This window comes from Salminus brasiliensis, chromosome 16, assembly GCF_030463535.1.
Source record: "Salminus brasiliensis chromosome 16, fSalBra1.hap2, whole genome shotgun sequence".
NCBI lineage: Eukaryota > Metazoa > Chordata > Actinopteri > Characiformes > Bryconidae > Salminus > Salminus brasiliensis.
Window position 1 is genome coordinate 22,940,538 of NC_132893.1, and position 21,576 is coordinate 22,962,113.

General features: G+C 38.6%; 1 protein-coding gene across 2 annotated transcripts in view; it reads left to right on the forward strand.

The window, feature by feature from the left end:
* The window catches only part of opcml (opioid binding protein/cell adhesion molecule-like), a 284,204-nt gene extending 264,495 nt beyond the window's left edge, over window positions 1-19,709 (forward strand). For both annotated transcript variants that reach the window (XM_072658162.1, XM_072658161.1), the window contains 4 exons: window positions 9,364-9,498; window positions 9,606-9,726; window positions 10,284-10,435; window positions 11,554-19,709. In XM_072658162.1, coding sequence (XP_072514263.1) covers window positions 9,364-9,498; window positions 9,606-9,726; window positions 10,284-10,435; window positions 11,554-11,654 — 509 coding nt within the window. In that variant the 3' untranslated portion in view covers window positions 11,655-19,709. The remainder of the gene's footprint in view (window positions 1-9,363; window positions 9,499-9,605; window positions 9,727-10,283; window positions 10,436-11,553) is intronic.
* The last annotated feature ends 1,867 nt before the right edge of the window (window positions 19,710-21,576 follow it).

Genomic DNA, 21,576 nt, shown 5'->3' on the forward strand with positions numbered 1-21,576 from the left:
GTAATACCATCTCTTAGTGTGTTTATTAGTTTACCGGGGAGTCCTGAAGGCCGCTGGGGAGGAATAAAGGCCTAAATGCAGGCAGGGGTGTGTGAATTTAATAGGGTGGGGAAAATCCAGAACGACAGCGCGCACTTCTCACTGCCTGGCCTAGCTTCACTTCACATTAGCACAAGACTGAAAGACCCATTTCAATGCATAGAAGCGTTGACCCACTTTAACATATTTCATGGGTGCGTTCGACGGAGGGAAAATGGTTTGATCCCATTTCCTTTCGCTCATAACTCTCCCTTTAGTAGACTCTGAAGAGCCTTTATATGGCCATTTTGGCCATAATAAAATCCCTCGAGTGTTTGTTGGAGGTGGACTTCCATCTTTTATTTCTTCTGTCAATGTCATCACAGAGTGAATGGGTCCAGCTGCATGAATTCCAAAGCATGGGCGAGCAAGGCATGGTTACGCAACGCACCGATTTAGGGAAAATGGAGAATGCACTTAATGATAATAACTACTTTTCCTCTGCTCTGTGGGACCGTCTTGCAGTACAGCATACGTTTTTGCAGGGTAGTGTGAAAGACACAAGCTCTTTTATATTCTTCATTGTAGCTAATTACTCCAAAATAGGGCTGGGCGGTACACCTTGTTATTGTATTGATTCACAGACTGGGATTGATTCCTGCAATACTCTTATTAACAGCATGTTTCTGTTATTCACTCGTTGCTCGTCTCTGTTTTTTTCCTTTCATTGCTGAGGATTTCTTTCCGCTAAGGATTTACATGAAAGTCGAGTACTCATCAGCCTTTAATGTTAGAACAGTTATCTCAAAAGGGGTTGTAGCATTAGCAGTAGGGTTTGATTTAGCATTAAGGCTATCATTAGGTCATCAGGAATGCAGGAGTAGCCACTGTTACTTAAGCTGAAAACACAAACAAGCGTACTGCCCCACCTTCACTGTTTTGATATAACTCAGTGTGTGTGCCACTATACTTAGTGTAGTAGTATATAATGATCTGGCATAATTATGATAATCATTGTGTTTTTACTGTTTAGTTAGTTCCAATCTAAACACAACTAGCAGGTTGGCAGGTTAGCTAATGTTAGGTTGATAGATGCAGCAAAGCACTGGGCTCACTATCCATGGCTGTTACAATAAAACCCTGCTGGAATGAGATAAACGTGGAACCCAAAAAGCAAAGGATGGACAGATAGAAGTTGTTTTTACTCATCTCAGTGAAAATAATAAAGCTTGGCTTTTTTATTTTTTGTATTTTTCTGGTTCCTTAAGTTACACACATCTCTGATTTATGCTTACATTAATATTATTTGTTATTGTCATTTATGCAGTGTAGTAACATTTAATTAAACCATTTTAAATATGTAATATAATAAGAATTGTGTGGCTTTGTCTGTGGGGAAAATCACATTCCTTTAAAAGGTTGAATTCTGACAATAATGTAAACAGTATTGTTACAACTTGATTTTTTACCTCTTCTAATTTCAAACATTGTGTTGTTAAGGAGTTACTGGGTATTTGTGGGCAGTCTGCTAGTCGAGTTCTTCTGAACTTGGAACATAAGTGGTAGAGTGGCAGAGCTGAACAGGACACTGAAAATAGCAGTTCTTAACAATTAAATTAATAAATTAAAATCAAATTCTAACATAGTTCAAACATCTGCTAAAACTTACTTAGTGTGATATTTGTTATTTTCATAGACACTATAGCAGCCACACAGTGTAAATTTTCATTACACTAAGCATTTCAGAACTAGTCCAGTGTATGTACGATGTGGTAAACTGTTTCTGCTTCATTTGTAGTATAGAACAACATTTTACCTAAAGATTTTAGGGCTGGTGGTTCATGTAGACATAGTAATTCACAGTTCTAATAACAGTTGATTTTGGTTTCCAGTCACTATACAATTTTTTGTGATGTTTGTATAAAGGGACACACTCAGGATTTATAATAATTTGTTTTGTGGGTTGTTTAATTATGCAAGAAGTATTGTGTTATGAATATATTTCATATTAAATTGCATAACATGGCCTGCTTTTTCCCTTAGATTTTACCATGCTGTTGCTCTTAACACTGGTTTTATACCAGAAGCAATGTGGCACAGCGGATAAATAAAAAGACTGTTTACACCATTGCAGAACATTTTAGGAACTAACTGTTTTGTGCTTCTGGTGGCAAACAGCAAGAAAATGGTGTAAGACTGAAGGTGTAATATCCACTTCCTCAACATGAACCTACTTGCTTGTAAACTGTGTGTTTACTGTATCTAGCTTAACCACAACCAAAACACCCGCAGTGCAAATATTACAATTTTATTTTCCACTTTAAAATAGTTCCCTACTACATACACTACATGTCCAAACATATCTAGACACCCCCTCTAATTATTTAATTCTGCCACCTTTGGTTGCACTCGTTGCTGCAACAGGTGTTCGATTGTACATGCAGATTATATACTCTCCATAGAAACACAGCCACCATGATGTCTGAAGTCACCGTGACCATTGCCAAGTATAAGCTAAATGGGTATAAAGCCCACCAGCACTGGGCTCTGGAGTTACAGAACTGCAGTTTGTGGATCCAATATCTTTGAGAAAAGTTAATGTGGCGTTTGTGATCCAGAACTAATCATCCAACATGAGTACCACACCTCACTAATGCTCTTGAGTCTGAATATAATCAAATTCTCACAGCAATATTCCAACATCTAGTGTAATCCTTCCCAGAAGAGTAGAGGATGCTACTGCACTGAAAGTTAACAGACTCTTTCATTAACCTTGGACGAGCTGCTGTCCATCAGCATTTGGAAATATGGGGTACATTTAAAACGTATTCATCTCTAAAACAAGCCTCACTGCCGCAAATTTGTAGATAATGCCTGTTTATGGCACCTAATAGCATCAGTAGAGGCCAAAAATATCGAACAAAAGATCAGAATTGGATCGGGCTTTTATAGCCAGTACCAATCCATTAACATATGTTTGGACTGGCGCCGATCCTGGCCCTTTGAATCGGATCAAGGCATCTCTAGTTGGCAATAAAGGCTTTATCTGTATGCTTCCCTGCCTTCTAATGTGGTCGGATGGATATGAAGCGTTCCATTTTCGGAGTTGAACATGGAGAGATTCTCTGCCGATGCTAATCTCACATGCTTAGCAAGAGTGTTTTGCCTCTCAATCTATATGCTACGGTCTGCTGTTTCATCTCTGTGACGTTCTCTTGTTGTCTCCTCCTCCATTTCGGTCGGTTATTTATTCGTGCTGTTCTTTCTAAGCACCCCTTCCGTTCTTATAATCCGCCCCTCCGCTCCTACGGCCTGCCTCATAATGGCTGTGGCATTATTAGCCGCCGCTGGGCGTAATTGCCACGGGCCTTATGTTTTCTTTCTGTCTCCCTCATAATAAACATTATAAAACATGTCTGTGGGGATGAAGGCGGGCTTACCAGACCATTGCCATTGTCATTGAAACCACAATGATTATTCCTTTTTAATGGGCAAATATAAAAAGTATAAATGACATTTGCCCGTTGGCAAAACATTCGGTCGTATCAGGTCTGTCCGTGCAGGTTGATGTCGCACCTGAGGTTGTTTCTAGGAGGTTTTCATGTGTCTTACCTTTTGTCTTTCATTTTCCCTGAAGTGAGTGATAAACAGCCGAAGCCTGTCTATAACACAAAACTCATTGCAGTAGTTGGAGACCTTCTGAGGTTGTCCTGGAAACCAAGTCTTTCACGTTTAGCCGTGGTCGCAAAGCACAATAGCGGATGTCAAGCCATCAAATGAAAATCTTTACTTAAATGTTTACCGCAGCGATTTCAAAAGCGCTCAGCGAGAAGTCTGCTTTTGTGCAGCGGATCAGCAGGAGAGTGTATATATACATGAATTCAACAAAGGAGGTGTCAAAGAATAGTTTTTTGCGAGATATTTTACATCTGTTGTACGCTTCTGTCTTTAAAAAATGGATTTCAGAGCATGGATTGTAAGGAACAGTGCAATCTGGAAGTGTTTGGACAGCAACAGCTTTTGTTATTTCTGCTCTGAACGTCAGTACACTGAATTTGAACAGAGGTTAAAGTGAAGCAGCCGGTTGCACCAGCAGGTCTTAACTAACACTGTCTGCTGAAGGCGCAGTTCTGTTTAACGTTAAATACGGATATGGATGGAGCCTTCTGTCCGAACTCTGTGTTCATCCCATCCGTATTTGTGCGCCTCTCTGAAATCTCTGAAAGCTTACAGATACGGATGGACGGAAAGGAGCAGTACCACTGGGGGCAGTGTTGCCAATAGTTCAAGCAAAACACAAGTTCTGCCATATTGACACAACGAAGAAGAATCTCTGACAGAAAAGAAACATTTCACATAGTTTTCAGCTGGTTACACACCGTAGCCTCTTTCAAACATTTTCACAACCTCCCCCACTGTCACCTTGTTTGTTGATGTCAGAAACCAAGACCTGCCCAAGGCAGTGGTGGCTCAGCGGTTAGCATGCTGGTCTATTGATAACAGGGTGGTGGGTTCGATTCCCGGGCTTGGCAAGCTGCCACTGTTGGGCCCTTGAGCAAGGCCCTTTACCCTCTCTGCTCCCCGGGCGCTGGAGTTGGCTGCCCACCGTTCTGCGTGTGTGTCTGTGTACTCACTGCCCCTAGATCACTAGTGTGTGTGTGTGTGTGTGTGTGTGTGTGTTCACTACCACAGATGGGTTAAATGTGGAGGACACATTTCACTGTACATAGTACAGTGACAAATATGTGCACCTTTACCTTTTAGCCTCTACTGGATGTTTTGCTTAACATCCATCAACGTCAACGTAAAAGAAGTGTAGAAGTATGTGGGCAGTGGTGGTTACAACATTTGATGTCATGGCAAAGACCATTTTTCAGTGGGGATTTTACACTTGTTGAACCAACCAGTGTTAAGCATTAGCTCAATCAAGACTGGTCATACTGGTGTGAATTTTCATAAGATGTCAGTCACTGGTTGACTCACCGCATTACTATATTTCTGACTGTTTATCTGAATGGACTTTATCATTCTCACTCATGTTTTCAGTTTGAATGGCTTGACGCCACATTTACCATTTTTTAATTAAGTTTTTTTATATTGTCTTTATTCCTGTGTTGCTTTTTATTACTATTCAGTGTCGACTTCTGGCAAATTCGGCCGCTGTTCTTTAAATTGTGTTATATTTGCATGATAAATGGATCAGTAGAAATGCTCCCAAATGACTTGAAATACAATATTTTTCACACTGACTTCTTTAAAGAGTTGAGAAGGCTTTTGTCCTTCATGTAAGGTCAACATTTTGGCAACACAAGGTTTTGGCATGACAGTTGCTAAGCAGGCTGCTTTGCAGAGGAAAATGACTATGTGTGTGCTATGGCACACTTGCCTAATTATGTTAACAAAGTAAGAAAAGCCAGAAGTAACTTTAGTGACAATGAAACTCACAAATGAACTCTGATTGATGAATACAACAGACTAGGTTAAAAAAGGACAACATTGCTACATTGACATGATAAATTGCTCACTCTAATAGAATAGATCAACTTTAGATTTAACTTAACTGAAGTTAGATTTTTATTTACAAGCATTTTATTGAAATTTGACCTAACTTTACATTTGAAATTCTACCTGAAGGTTTCTGCAGCAGCATTTAATGTGGGACAGAAAATTCCAGTGGGAAGCTGGCAAATCCTGGTCTACTTTTGCTTCATCAAGGCAGCAACCAAGCTGAGACTTCCTAACATAAACAATTATACTTTTTACATTTGATTATTTGTAGGCATCCAACAGCTTTTTGAACTCATTAATTCTAAATGACAGAATTTGCACACTTTGCATGCTTTGCCATATACTGTATCACAAGCTTTTTTCTAGAATCTGCCATCAATACGACTTCTCTTATGTTTGCCTGGACTCTGCCTGAAATAGCTTAGCTTATGACCTGCAATAGTCTTAAAGTTACACCCAGACAGTTGTACTTGAGTCAGTTACGCTCTGATGTCAGCCTTAATGGAGTACTCCAGCGTTTTTTTAAACCTAATTTCTACTGTGGCATGTGGTCCTTTACCCCACACATTAATTTTCATACAGAAACCCAGGACATAAAACTCAGACTTATCAGAAAAGCCAGTAGGCTAAAGCCACTTCCCATTGGGTTGTACCATAGGTATGTTTGTCCTTTCTATACTAACAGTATTTACATCTACACTGGATGGGCCAAATAGGAATTTAAGCTCTTTAATGCACAGACAGTGTGCATGAAGCAAATGGTAGGTTTGTGGTCCCAAAGCAGAGGCCCTGTAGTGAAGTTGTTTGGAAAACCTCAGTTCTACGATGAAAGTGTGCTGGCTTTTTTTTTTTGGCACTTTTAGCAAAGAAGGGTCTGTCTTGTTCTGCTCATAACTGTGTACACAGGAAGGTCGCACATAGAAAAGGTGCTGAAAAGATGATAAAATAGGGATATTTGTTGAAATTGGCAGCACGTAAAAGTTGCAATCAATGATGGAAATTCTTTCTGTCCATCCCAAATATGTGTTAGAAGTTACGGTGTCTAAAGATGCTGCCAGGAACCGCGGCCAAGCTTAAGGTATTTGATACGCCACATTTTTTAACAAGGAGATGCACAAACCTAGTTGTTGGAAGTGGGTACGCAACCTGCTCACAATGAAAGCATTCCTTTTGGAGGCCTGTTTATTTAGCAGAATGGTTAAAGGCTCAGCTTATGGTAATTAATATAATGTGATTATGTTTTCTCAATTACGTTAGTCCAGTCTCTTCACCTGACCCTGAAGGTAAACGTTTGAGGAAAATCAGTGTAACACCTACACATATGGTGGATGATAGCAATAAAATTGGGGCTCATTAAATCTTTGGCTAATCGTGCAATCATATTCCTCTCCCCTCTATTTTAGACTGGCCCAAAATTACAGAAATGAGTAATTTGGTTAGATAAGCATAATTACCCTGCTATATCACACCCTCCCTCCCCACCCCACCATCCCCAGGGCCGTGGTATTAAGAGAGTAGAAATAACAACCTATATTCACTGCTCAACCTTTACAATGAGACAGAAAGTGGGAGAGAGAGAGACAGAATAAGATAGATAGAGAGAGAGGGATGGAGGGAAATGAAGAGTGAGTTAATGAGAGTTTTAATGTAGAACTGTTGCTGTGTGTTGTGACATTTGGTCTGCCAGGAAATAGGTTACCCGCTACTGAAGGTTAAACTGTGGCTCTGCTCCTAGGAGGAATGGCGAGATCTTCAATGATGCATTTCAACACTGTTTAGAATTCCCATTAATAGGATTATGGTTGTTTTTCATAGAAGGAAATGTTGCGCAATGCTTCATTACATATCTTAGAAGTCTATCCTGCACTTTGATTATTTCAGCAGAAGCAACACTCAAGTTACAGTACCAGTCAAAAGTGTGGATACATCTTCTCATTCAATGTTTGTTTTTTTTGTTTGTTTTTTTTTTTGTAAATGAGTATTAAAGCAATCCAGACAATGAAGGAACACATATGGAATCAAGTGTTGGGTGCTGGGGTGCTGTTAACTCTGATGATTTTATCCTGTGCAACAGAGGTAACTCTTGGTCTTCCTTTCCTGGGGTGGTCCTGATGAGAGCCAGTTTCATCATAACCATCGTTTGATGGTCTTTACGACCGCACTTAAGGATATTTTCAAAGTTCTTGAACTATTTCTTAAAGTAATGGTGGACTCTTTGGACTTGTTTTTCTTTACTTAGGTGAGTAGTTTTTGCCATAATATGGATTGGAACATTACTCAAATAGGGCTATTCACTGTATACCAACTCTGCATCTTCACAACACAAGTGATGCTCTCAAACACATTAGGAGGGCTAGAAATTTAAGTAATTAACTCTTGACAAGGCACGGCTGTTAACAAGAGGTGCCTACTTTGAAGAATTTAAAATATAAATCACTTGTTTAACACTTTTTTGTTTGTTTTTTACCAAATAATTATATATGTTTTTCTTCATAGTTTGGATGACTTTAGTATTGATCTACAATGCAGAACATTTTAAAATGATGCAAAACTTTTGACTGGTACTGTATGCACAGTACGTTATAAAAATGGAGTTTGTCTCCATCCCAGAGTGAAGGAAAAATACCTGCACAGCAAATTTCTTAACTCGGTTTCTTTTAGACAGTTCGGACACAACGAATCAGAGGCTGAAAAGTGGAGGCCGTAAATGTGCCTGCTGATGAATGCGATATGGGCTTGCCAGTTTAGGGGATGTTAATGCTCATTAATACTGTTTTTACTGTTACTCTTGAATAAAATGTTTTAATGGGTTCTGTAAGTGATGACATAAAGGTTTGTAATAGAGACACAATGTTTGTAATAGATGTGCAATGTTTGAGTGTAAAGCACCTTTTTATTAATTTAAGAAACTTCAGATTAAGTAAATGTTCTTCACACCTTATAAACATGGTTCTTTATGGAAGCAAAAGGAGTGATTTTTTTGAGGAGTGATTTAGAGCATTCATAGATTTCCATAAAAGTGGCTATTTTTGTCTATGGAAAGCAAAAGTAAATTCAGGATTCCCTAGCGGAAACCAGAACATTTATATGGAATTTGTTCAGTCATAGAAACAATAAAAAATGTCCTGGAAATATGAGTAAGATTATGGAAAAGTGGAGTGATTGAGCCCCTGAGATTCCATGTTTTAAGCTACTAATGCTATTTCTATAAAAATTTGTAATGCTGCACCATCACATAGAGAGATATCATGTCTTACAGTGTTTAATGTTATAAATGGATACGTAATCCATTACACATCAAGCGAATATGTAATTGACGAATAAGACATCAATTTATCCTCTAATTTATAGTAGGAGGCTTTTACTACACTTGTTGTATATATGTTGTCAAGCATAGATGTCACGTAAAAAGTCCTGGAAATTGCTTTCCTAAAACGAGGGGAACCCTAAAATTGTGATTTTAATGAGTCAGGGTGAAGATGCTCATATTTTGGAGCTAGTGAATAAGGAGACCAAACTAACGTTGTGACATTTTGAACAGGGAGGAAAAGAAATAATATATTTAAAAAATGACAATGGCAAATGTCCCATAATTAATCCCTGTGGGACACATCTAATGATATGCCATGACAAACTTGAAAGACTTTCTTCTATGCCCCCTCTTTCTTTTGATTAGTGTTGTGTTGTAAATTTGTTGCTTCTTAACTAAATCTGCATAATGCTCGGCTTTACTCTGACTTGTATGTCTGGAAATGACTTAAATCAACTTTGTATTTGAACGCTCTTCCCTGAGTTCCTGCACATGATCTTGAATACGCGTGTATTGTTTTGTTGCAGGGCGTCGATTCGTCAGTGAGGGGGAGTATGTTGAGATGACCGCAATTACCAAAGAACAGTCGGGATCATATGAGTGCATCTCTTCAAACGACATCTCGCCCCCAGACGTGAGGACGGTACAGGTCACAGTAAACTGTAAGTTGAACATCCCTTCTGTTTGATGGGCAACCATTGCCTATGGCTTTAATAACACTGACATTATCATTTATGATCATCATTAGTCTAGTGCATTCGCTCCACAGATCCTCCGGTCATTTCGAGGGCTCGCAGCACAGGAACCCCTGTTGGTCACAGAGGGGTACTGCAGTGCGAGGCATCAGCAGTTCCTCTTGCTGACTTTCAGTGGTATAAAGAAGATCGACGGTATGCTTTCTTGTTGATTTATTTTCTAATCATTTATTGTACTTCGTGTGTACTGTGTGTTTTGTCAGTGAAAACACTATTCAAGGCCTGACTCTCAGATACAACAGATTGTGCCTACAGCTTACAGTCAACATGTGTCTGTTGACTGCACTGACACACTATATACACTGTAGTCCGTATTCAGTATTAAAAAAATATATATAGAATTAAATTATATGGAATAAAAATGACACACTTGTCACTGAACTGACCAAACAGCAGGCCAGTGCCCAGGCTCCAGGACTCCACAGATTGCAATAAGTCTGCATTAGCCTCTATTAACAAAGTTAATGTAATTACAAGTGTAAACCAATCATGCAAATCCTTGCATTTCTGTAGTAAAGCACTGTAACACCTGCTACGATGTTGTAATCTCTAATGAAATTAAGAATGCCACCTACCTTCAACCCTCCAGAACGGACCGGGCACTGAACTGCATTACTCTTTCATTCCACTGCATAGTTAACGTGACCTTTGAATTTAAATTGCTAATGCAAAGCTGACCTTGTTGTTTGCAGCCTCTTCAATGGACTCAATGGAGTGAAAATAGAAAACAAAGGTAAACAGTCCATGCTCATATTTTTCAATGTGTCTGAAGAGGACTATGGGAACTATACCTGCGTTGCCATGAACATGTTGGGCATCACAAACGCAAGCATAATCCTGTACGGTAAGAACACCCATTTTATAAACTATGAAACCAGTTCAATGTATGCATCATTTTAAAGTGTGATACTTGTCAGGGTCTGCTGATGCAGTTCTTATTAATGTGCATATCAAGTGACTGTCTGCTACCAGTCTCATGAAGAATTCATAGGAATTATAACAAGCGATGATGAGTTCATGAATGGGACGCTGAAAAACAAAACTATGACTGCTAAGCACTGGAGGATGCTGCTTGTTCCTTTTCAGAACGATTGCTTAGTGATGGCTCTGTGGAAGTTACAGTTTTTCTTATGATCCTGTTGTTTGCATTTTGCACAATAGCACTTTCTATAGGTGTAAATAAGTCTACAGCTGTTATGTGTGATGTCTCTGGTGTTTTATTCATGATTTGTGAACTACATAAGAAGTTGTTTTATTCAGCGATGCACTGCTATGGAATTTCTGGCCTGATACTGGAGTTTATGTTTTCACATATTTTAAATTAAGTAATAATTTTGTATTGTTTTCAGTTCTTTCAATTCCAGTTGGCCTTGCTCTCAAGAGCACTTTTTCCCCACACCACTCCAGCTTCAATGAGCTTTGAACAACGGGTTCTACTGAGGACACTACGTACATTAAAATACAGAACCGTCAGCCTCAATTGCATATTTTTATATTTTACACACTCACAGATATATCCACCATTAGTAGAGGTTGGTGAAGCGCAGTGTGTAACGGCCCCGCCGTCCCATGGCAGATCAGCTTTGAATCCCGACCAGGCAGGCACACCACACTACGCCAATATTAGTCCTGGGCCAAGACTTCTAACACTACGTTCACCAACCTGTGTAACATAAAATATTTACAGTCTCCGGACCCTCCACAACCCTGACCATGAACAAGTGGATAAGAAAATGAATGATTGCAACTACTAGCGCCCCCTATTTTTATTGTTTCGTTCATTCGATTTTGGGGTGTATTGCATACATATGCTTGCATTCGTGACACACTAGTATCACACAGTCAGGAAATTCTCAGATGTGAAATGTTCTGCAGACCTCTTACTTACTCGCTTACACTCACAGTATTGAGTTATGTAGGGTCAGTGCGAGCACTGAGTTCTCCCTCTTTCTGTCTCCACAGGTGCAGGAGCGATGCATGATGTGAACAGCGCTGCACTTTGTCCATCCATCTCCCTCCACCTGCTGCTCGCTCTCGCTCTCTTTTACCTGAGCAAGTTTTGATGCTAGAGACCATCCCCTGCATCAGCTTCACTCGGCATTACACACAGACAGACTCAAAGGCCCAATAATAGAGCAGATTTCATTTCAGTTATTATTATTATTATTATTATTATTATTATTATTGTCTTTGTTTTGATTTTTTACTTTGCCTTACAGTTATTTTTGGGGGGTAGGAAATTGGGTTGTGTGTAATCTGGGCTAATATGAGTCTGTCCTAAGAGAATATGAGACTGCATAAAGGTTCTTTGATTAAATGGTTAGAGGTAATAGTAGAACCACAGTGTGTGTCTCTCCAACCTTTTGTATGTAAAAGAACAGCAAAAAGTCATGTGATCGTGAAAGAAAAAAAAACTGGCTGGTTTTGCTCAGTATTCAAGTGTGTGAATTGAGAATTTCTGTGTCACGTCAGAGTTCCTTGTAAAATAACATGAGATTACTTTTGTTTTGTTTTTTTAAATAATCAACAAAAGTGCAAAAAAATGATGTGATATATGATTTACTGTACCTGTACAGACGTATACAGTGGAATACTTACAGTTTATTCAAATATGAGTAAGGTCAACCTATGCGTAATATAGCTCACTTCCTGAAAACAGTCTGGTGCGTACTGTAGTGTCCATTCCTCATTAAATACTGTTGTTGCCATTAATGTCATTCAGATTCCTAAAGAATCACAGCTACATTACAACACACACACAGGCAATGTAGGCTAGTCACCACCTTACCTGCTCTTTTAGACATATGTACGGTAACACTTTCTTTTACAGTCCTTTACGCTTCAGGTAATAACCAGGCTACTGTGTGAGGTACAAGCTCCAAAGGTACACTCTCAGGAAAAGAGGTACCATACTGTCACTTGGGTGGTTCTTTGAAGGTTGATGTCTTCAGTACCTGTAGTTAGGAAACACAACTGTACCATATTCCATTATAGTTACTTTTAAGTTGCATTGATTCCAGACTGTTTTATTGTAAACTCTTATCACTGTTACTTTATGCACCTTTAAAGTGAAAGTGAAAGAAGTAAATCTTAAACCCTTAGACCGAGTATGCCCATACTCGAGGCACAGTCAAATCAATTCTGTTGTCACATCACATTAACACAGGTGTAAACGTGAGTGAAAAACTTAGTTGCATAGTTCCTTATGGTTGTAAAAACACAAATATATATACAATAAAAATACAGAATACATACACATGAACACTAAACAAACTATAAACACACATAATTGAACTGTTTAAAATGCACAGGTTTAATAAAACCTGTACATAACTACATTACTACCATAATTAACAACACTATCATAGGCCCCAACATAGAGCCCTGTGGGACTCCACAAGATATGCTAAAGCAAATGGTTATCAAATAATACACAGTCATTTCTGCACGAGGATTAGCTTCCTGAGACCTGGACTTTTGCTTTTGCTTTTTAATTTCTCCTATTTGGGATTAGTAGGACCTAACAAGTATACAAACTAAATTTGGTCTTTGTGCAGGAAGGTGTTTTTGCAAAAACAATTCTATCAAATGAGGCCAAAGGGTCAAAGTTTTAAAAAATTAAGTATCATGGTGCAGAGAAGCAGAAATGTAATGTCCCTATATGAGGACACAGGCTCTCAAGAGGTTAATAACAAATAATAAACTTAAGGCTCAAGAGGTTAAGGTGCATTATTGGACCTTAAGGACCATGTTGTACCTTTGAGGTTAGATTTTTATTGTCCGTAGCCTTGTGAACAGTACAAGACTGTACTTTGTCCACTTTGTTACTCCACATATTTATCCAACTATGGAACATTTACATTTTTACCTTACATTTTACCATGTTTTAACATTGTTAAAGCTAATTACCCAAAATAACTGCACATAACTTACCCAGTTAACAGGCAGCTCAGTATAATTAAGCCATTCTGTCTTGATACTTACCACTATTATCAGAAAAAGGTAAAGTTAATGGAAAGGACCCGCTGTAACAATGATTTATTTCTTTTACAGTCCAGGTTCAGATTCGAATAGGTAATAAACAGTGCTTACTGTCCTCTTATGTCAGTTTTTTCTAAGAGATACTGTACTATGTTGTTTAGCAGTTTATTATCTAGAACATTCTGTCATCTCTGCTTAATGTAGTTCATCTGTATTAATCCTATTATTATTTGGATTGGAGTCTGTACCTTACACTTACCCCATTAATACCTACATTCCTAAAAATAAAGGTGCTTCAGAAGGTTCTCTTAGTGATACCATAGAAGAACCACTTTTGGTTTGAAAGCACATTTGTAATGGTGATGTGTGAAGAACCTTTTAAAGGTCTAAAATCCTTCACTTTTCCAATTTAAAGGTATCTCTATTGTAAATATGATTCTTTATGGAACAAAAATGTTTTTTCTACTGCATCACTTAAGGGGCCATTTCTTTTTAAGTGTGTAGAACCTCTTGGGAATCTCGCTGTAGTCTAGTTTAGCTAGTAAGCTGTCTTGGAAATCACCACCCCATGTGACACAAAATATTAGCCTGATATGCTAGCAGTTTGCGCCACACGCTTGCCTGGTTAATACCTACAACTATAAAAGAAAGAGTTACCATTTATTTTAGACTTTCTTTACAGCAAATATAGACACATGTGTATGTTTAGAAAGTAGGAGGTGCAATGGATTTGCAGAATGTGATGCAGCGTTTGTGTGCAGAGTGAGCTGTTATCTCCATATGCTTTAGCTGGAAGGGGGCACGAAATGCAGAGGCCTAAATTGGACTGCCTATTGCAAAATAATTTAATCAAGCTGTCTGACATATGACACAAGACTTTCTTATTGTTCTCACCTCCTTCAGAACACACATCTGCCTCCTCCCTGTTTCTTTTTTTTCTTTAAGGTTTCTTTCTTTGTCTGTACACTCGGTTGAGGTATTTTACCAGTGTTCTTTCTCAGGTTTTAAGGGATGACTTTCATTTGTGTGTGGCTGTGAATGTCAATGCTTACGGCTAAAAGGATATTAAACATAAGGCCAAGACTATTGTTTGCTGAATGCTGTGTTCCAAGAAATGGTTTTCAAATGTATACATGAAATTTTATTATACTATAAATACGCATATTCACATAATTCACATTTCATCATGTACACACCATGTAGAACCATACCTACAGTAGAAGATACAGATCAGCTATTTTCTTTTTATCAATTTCTTTCCTTTCCTTGGAGCACATCCCCCCCCCGAGAATCTTCCTGCACTGATGTCTCCTAGTGTTGATATGTAACCTTGATAAGCTCGCCATTTTCTCTGTCACACCTCCGCACCTGTTACTCTGTCTCTAAAAGCTGACCTGGAACGCAGTCAACACCTTAATGAGGAGATTTGGATGCTTCCCAAAGAGAGACAGTTATCAGCCCATGACATTACGCGAGCTAACAGAACGTGCACACACACACACACACACACACACACACACACACACACACACACACACACACATGCATAGAGCTTAGTTAGAGCTTAGAAATGAGACTATGTGCACAGAGGAATTTGACCGTCTCCTCAATGAGCCCTAGCAGCACCAAACAATGAGGATGGTGAAGGGGACCAAGCACCACTGAACATTCGTACAAATAGCTCAGCTCCACAAAGCAGCATTAAAGTGATTGTTTGGCCATTTACAGTTTCATTTATACAACTTACCCAAACACAGTCGACCAGCCAAGATATACATATGGCCTCCAGCAAAGACTAAAGCAGTGTCCAAAACTGTGCCATGTTCACTATATAGTGCACTAATTTAGAGTTCAGACATTTGTGTCTGTAATCGTAGTGCTCTGTAACAGTCCCACAATGCAATGTAATATATATTATGTGCAATATTGAGCTCACTTGCATAACAGTGTATCTGAAATCTCTTTAAAATTAAGAAAATTAATGTAGATTTTCTCGTAACCCAAAACAATATCATCTATACATTTTGGCAGCAATCAGCCAGCTATTCTTCCAGATTCAACCTGTTTAGTTCTGTTTTTTTAAATCATTAATCTAACTTTTTTGCCAAAAGTTGGTGTTTTACACCAATTTGAGGCATGTAAAATACTTATAGTAAGAGCTAGTCAGCCTGCAACAATGAGAGAAGTTCATACCCATATAAATTCAACATATCTGAAGTTTACTTTTGCACTAATTAATCAGCACAAACACAAGTGTTATTGATGCAAAGAACCAAAATCTTTTCGAGCGCTAATAGCGCCCCCTTGAGGAGAATATTTAGCCTGCAAAACCTGAGTGAGTATAGTAATTGAGGTACAAGCCAGGTCCAAGAGGTGTTGCATATTGCAAAATATATATTATATATACTATAGATGTCATGTAAATAAGATATGTTTTAATTGAATTGTGCTTAGCTTAGGAGCTTGTAAACCACCTGTCTAAATCATTTGGATGCAGATATTAAGATTATTTAGAATTAAATACACAATACAAACACAGTATAATTCTGTTGAATTAATTGGAATTAATTTATCATATCTTTTAGCGATTGTCACAACTCAATAATAGTCTCAGTTTGGGACAGTTAACCCTACTTTGACTAATTTGCCCAATACATTTTTGACTCATTTGTAATTTTAAAAATGGCTGGTGTTAGAAGCAAAGTTAATGTTTTTATTTGAATAAATGTTGATAGCATGTCTATAAGAGATTACTCAAAGGTAGAAAGTTTGCATAATGCTAATCAGAAGTGTACAGCTACATTAGCCTGACAGAACAGTTTCATCACAGTACACATATGCATATTACATAGTTCACATTTTTTATAATGAGCACTGTTCCGAACTGTTCTACTAGAAGTATAAGATCAGTTCGGCTGTTTATCAGTTGTTTTTAGTTTTTCCCTGATATTCATTCATTATGCACTAGCTAGTAGCTACATTAGCCTTGTAACTCAATTGCAAAACTACGGGACAAACATCAGACACCAACCATGTCTTGGCTGATCGACTGCATTGGGGTTAGGGAAAAAAACCCAGAGTGCAAACCTTCACTTTAATGTTTCTCATATGGTTTCATTTGGACTTCAAATTAGCTACGCAGGTCTGAGAGCTGGAAGATACTTCAAAGCTGTGGATTCAGTTGGGTAATGTCTGTAGTGTTGTGCATGTGCTACGAGACCTATTTTAATTGCACTAGATGATGGTGATCTGAGTGGTGGCCACAGTGTAATCTAAATGTATTGTGTAGACCTGCATTTTAATGTTCTGGTGTTAACTTGTGGTGGTCGAGAGATCTTTTATTCGACCTGCGGTGAGAGTTTTTTCCAGCATGCATGAATGCAATATGACTAATTGTTAGTTGCGATCAAAAGGCTTCAATGCGAACCGACTGTTTTAGGACTAGAAGTTTCTTACATTGCACCAATACTACTATGATACTACAGGAATTTTGTTAGCGACACAAACGTTAAAGGACAGAGAAGAGTAGACCTTTTCAGTGAGGAGGTTCATATTGATGCACTGTCATCTGCACAAGAGAACAACAACAACAACAACAACAAAACTTACTAATATGCAATCTGAAATCACCTGATTCTTTTTTCTGCACTAGAAAGTTCATTTACTGGTTAAACGGGGTGAGATGTAGAGACGAATATTGAATTATTTTGCTAGCATTGTGCCTTTCGTGCATGTCTAAAAAGAAAGAAATCAATAAAAAAAGGAACCTAAAAATGGAAACTGTTGTTATAATTAGTGTCAGTTAACAGTAAAACACTGGAAATGGGTCATGCAAGTCCTTCCTCAACATGTGTACATGTTTGTAGATGTGTACATGGTCAGTTTGAACAGAATGACTGTCCTGATTTCAAACAGTTCGACATATGCAAGGCATGTTGTTCTAGATCATTCTAACCAAGCGTATTCATTTGCATATGCTGGAAACCACTGGTTGGAAATCAATCTAAGCCACAATTCTGTTAAAAGCTGAAGTTCTGTTCAATTTTGTAAAGATAATAAAGTGACTTATTGTAAACATATAGATTGTACTATAGGGTATTACTGTGTACACTTTTGGTAACTAATATCGAGTCAATTGACTTTTTTCAGATTGTTTTTTTTTTGGTTTGTTTTGTTTTGGGGTTTTTTGGTAGTGCTGTTCCTAATGAAGTGGAAATGCAGTTGACACCAACTGATGTCACCAATCAGCTGAATTTAATAGTACAGTTTGAAACGCTATTGTTTCCACCAGCGTCATAATTCATATTGTACCACACCCACTGCACATTATAGCATACAGTTCCAGTCCGGACGCTTTGGAAATCTGTTCTTCTGCTTTGGATAATTTTCACACCTTTATAGACACAATATTCTTCAGGTTCCACGTAGTAGAGAACAGCAGCCTTTGTTGCTCTGAACAGATTGTAGAAGGTCTGTCAGTCCATGACAAGCATATACAGTTCTAGGTAAAAATGTTGGGCACCCCGAGACAAATTGCATAGATATTTATTTCTGAAGTGAAAAAAAGTAAACACTGCAGAAAATCACACCCCCTTTGGCTGATATCATAGCTTGCATATGCAGAGTCTTTCTTCTTTAACTTAAGGGCCATTCCTAGTCTAGCATCTGATTTTTGACATTTCTGAAGCTTCTTTTCAGATCGGTTTCTCAACTATCCATTCATCCATCTACCTGTGCCACTGGCTATCACACAACTTCAAAGCATAATTGACCCACTTCTGCAATCAACAGCTTTTTATGAAATGCGGCTCATCTCTACAAATACCACAGGTGTTTGTTTCCAGAAAACACCCCTGATGTTATTTTGCTAACTTTTTCAGTTAGATCACAAGTAATGCTTCCTTCTGAAGACTTGTTTCAATGCAGACAATGTTAGTTAAAGCAATGCTGCACAGTAGAATAGTGCACCTAAACCTAAACCTTCTCACAGACCATTTGTTGTAATATGGGGTGTTTAGCTTTTGTCTTTGAGATCAGCATAGGCTACAAGCAGTTCTACAATAATTTTCTTGGTCTTCCGAATCTTGCCTTGCCTTCCACAGTTCCCCTTTACTGCCATTTCAGATTTTTTAATAAATGTACTCTACTTAGAAAGCAAAAATGAGCTTTCCTATGAAAAAGAAAATAAGCATCCCATGGTTACTGAGCGTTAGCACTGGGTGTGAAGAGTCTGGGAACTAATTACATTCTGGAATTTAATCTGTAACAAATTCCTTATAGCAATTCTTCATATTTTTGCTCAAGCAGTCCTAATGAATCAACCAAGAACTAACAGGTTAATCGAGTTCTTGGTGTCCAGACATTTGTACATGCCACAATTACCATTTTCTTTTTTCTGCTTATTAAGTTAAACAAAAATAGCAGAACTGCATTATTATTATTGTCATTTTTCTATAAATGTTTACTTTTTTCACTTCAGAAATGGACAAACGGTGTAAAACGTACACAAACCAGCTAATTTGACATTAGTTTATGTTCAGTTCAGCTCTGAATTGTCCTGATTGTACCTTTAAATATCAAAGAACTGCTGTATGCAGAATGTGTATCTGAATATTCACCTCAATTCCTTTGTACATTCAGATACTGTATTGGCAGTCATTTTAATATCTAGTATTATCTAACTGTAGTCAGTAAATATTTGCCAGTATTTACTAATTGTGGTTAAAACTTCAGATTTGAACAACAAATCAACAAAAAGTTCATGTTGTTGGGTCTGTTTTAAATGATCTGTTAAGAAATGGTTCTAACCACTATGAATATTATTAATAATAATAATAATAATAATAATAATATCTGCAGTGTATCTGATCCACAGTATTTCTTGCTGAGTAGTATCTCACTGTCTTTTTTCAGACGTACTGTATATTGGCTTTTTATTTCTCTGGCTTGTCTCTAACCTGTTGAAACTGTAGAAAATTGAGAGGAAGCGTCTCCCCAGACTTCGGTGAACTTCATGTGCATGCACAGACGTAGTTGTATTATTATTATTATTATTTTTCTTTTCTTTTCTATTGGAGAATGAGTAAAAAAAGAATACTGTATCTGTTCTGTGTAATAAAGTTCAGAATATTTTCTTCTACTTTTGCTTTATTACATTCCAGAGCCCATCATGAGGTTTGTATTATGAAGGATGAGAATCAGTATCGAGTTAGGCAACACTCCCTTTACGGACTTTTTTTCCAGCAACCCCCCAAAAAATGGAACCACAGTGCAGTATCCTGAAGGCATGATCAGATGCACAGTGTAGCTGGTGAGAACAGGGGAAAATACAGCACCAGCTTGGTGATGATGCTCATGATGGTTCTCCAGCTTGGTCATGTTCATTGTCCAGCTTAGTGATGCTAGTCATGCTGGTTGACCAGCTTGGTGATGTTAGTCATGCTGGTTGTCCAGCTTAGTGATGCTAGTCATGCTGGTTGACCGGCTCGGTCATGCTGGCTGAACAGCATACATGACTATTTTCAGCAAGGTTCTGTATGGCAGCTCATGCGCTTCATGTACTTTGCACCGTTCTTTGGTGGTCTGGTTGGCACTCCAAATCCCCCCTCCCCAGCCAAGAAATGTCATGTCATGTTAATTTGCTCTGTCAATATGCTTATTTATTCCTGGTTTTGGCTGGGTGGAGGAATGACAGCTCGGTGTGAGTTCCAGAAGGCAGATCCTGGGAAGTCAGATAAAGAACTCCACCAGGGTTCCGCTCACACGAGGCAAAACACAAGCGCAAGCAATTGTAACCGTTTGTTTGTTTGTTGTTGCTTTTTTTTTTATTCCGCTTGTATTTTCAATTCGGAGCAAATTTCCAAGACAAAAGCCGATAGCTCCCTCGCTTCCCTCTTTTGTGCTGATGATGAGCAGTAATAGGCCTCTGACAAAGGCGCGAGGTGGAGTCTGGAGATGCACGGCTGTCACATTATTTATTAGATTTATGTATGTTCCCGCTTAAGATGAATATTCACCCACATTAATGGCTGCTTTTCAAATGCTAATTTCCTCATGAGCAATTTCTAGCTCTTGCCAACTCTTTTTTTTTTTTCAGCCACTTGTCCCGGATCCATTTAAAGGTGTCATTTGTCATCGAGAAGAGCCTAAAGTATGGCTCCGGCACTGGAAAGCTTTCCAGTATGCAAAGCTGGGGTAAAAAATTTGAGAGAAAAAAAAATCTAAATAAATAAATAAATAAATACATAAATAAAAACCCACAGATATCAATCTGACACTGACTGACACTCTGTCTCGACATTCCCTTTCATCCTCTCCGCCCTCGGCGGGCCACACTTTTTGGAGATGTTTTGATGTCTGCCTTTCAGCCGAACGGGAGACGCGTTCCTGAATGTAATTCACACATCGCCTCTAAAAACACCTCAGCGGCTCTAGACGTCCGTCAGTGTCGAACAATCAGCCGAGCCAGACAGAGGGCTGCGTTTAAACCCATTTTGCCGGAGTGGAACAGGGGGTCTTTAATTAGGAGGACAGTTGCCTCCTTCATATCCTCGCTCGCAGATGGCACCGGGTTTGTTTGCGGTAGGAAATCACAGCTTGCTTTTGAGCCTCACTACTTAACTCGCGCACTTCTTATTCCCGCAAGCCGTGTCTGTCAGTGCTGCTCATGCGTGTCCCTTTAGCGGAACGGCAAAGTGGAGTGCGCGCGCTGCCTCTTCCCTGCTATAGACGCTAATTAGGGAGTGTGGCGAGTGTCTCTTTTGTTTAATTGCAGATGCGAGGCGGAATGACTCCTTTCCACTTTGATCTGACAAGGGAGAACATTTACAGGACACACCTGTAATTTTACAGTCGACTCTCCTAACCTTCCTCGCCATGTTGTTTTGGGGACTGCAGACCATGTTTCTTTAAAAAATAAAAATAAATAAATAAAACCTACAAGGTGCCACAAGTAGTACAATGAGTGATGTCACAGAAGAACCTCTTTTGGTTCTATATTTCAAA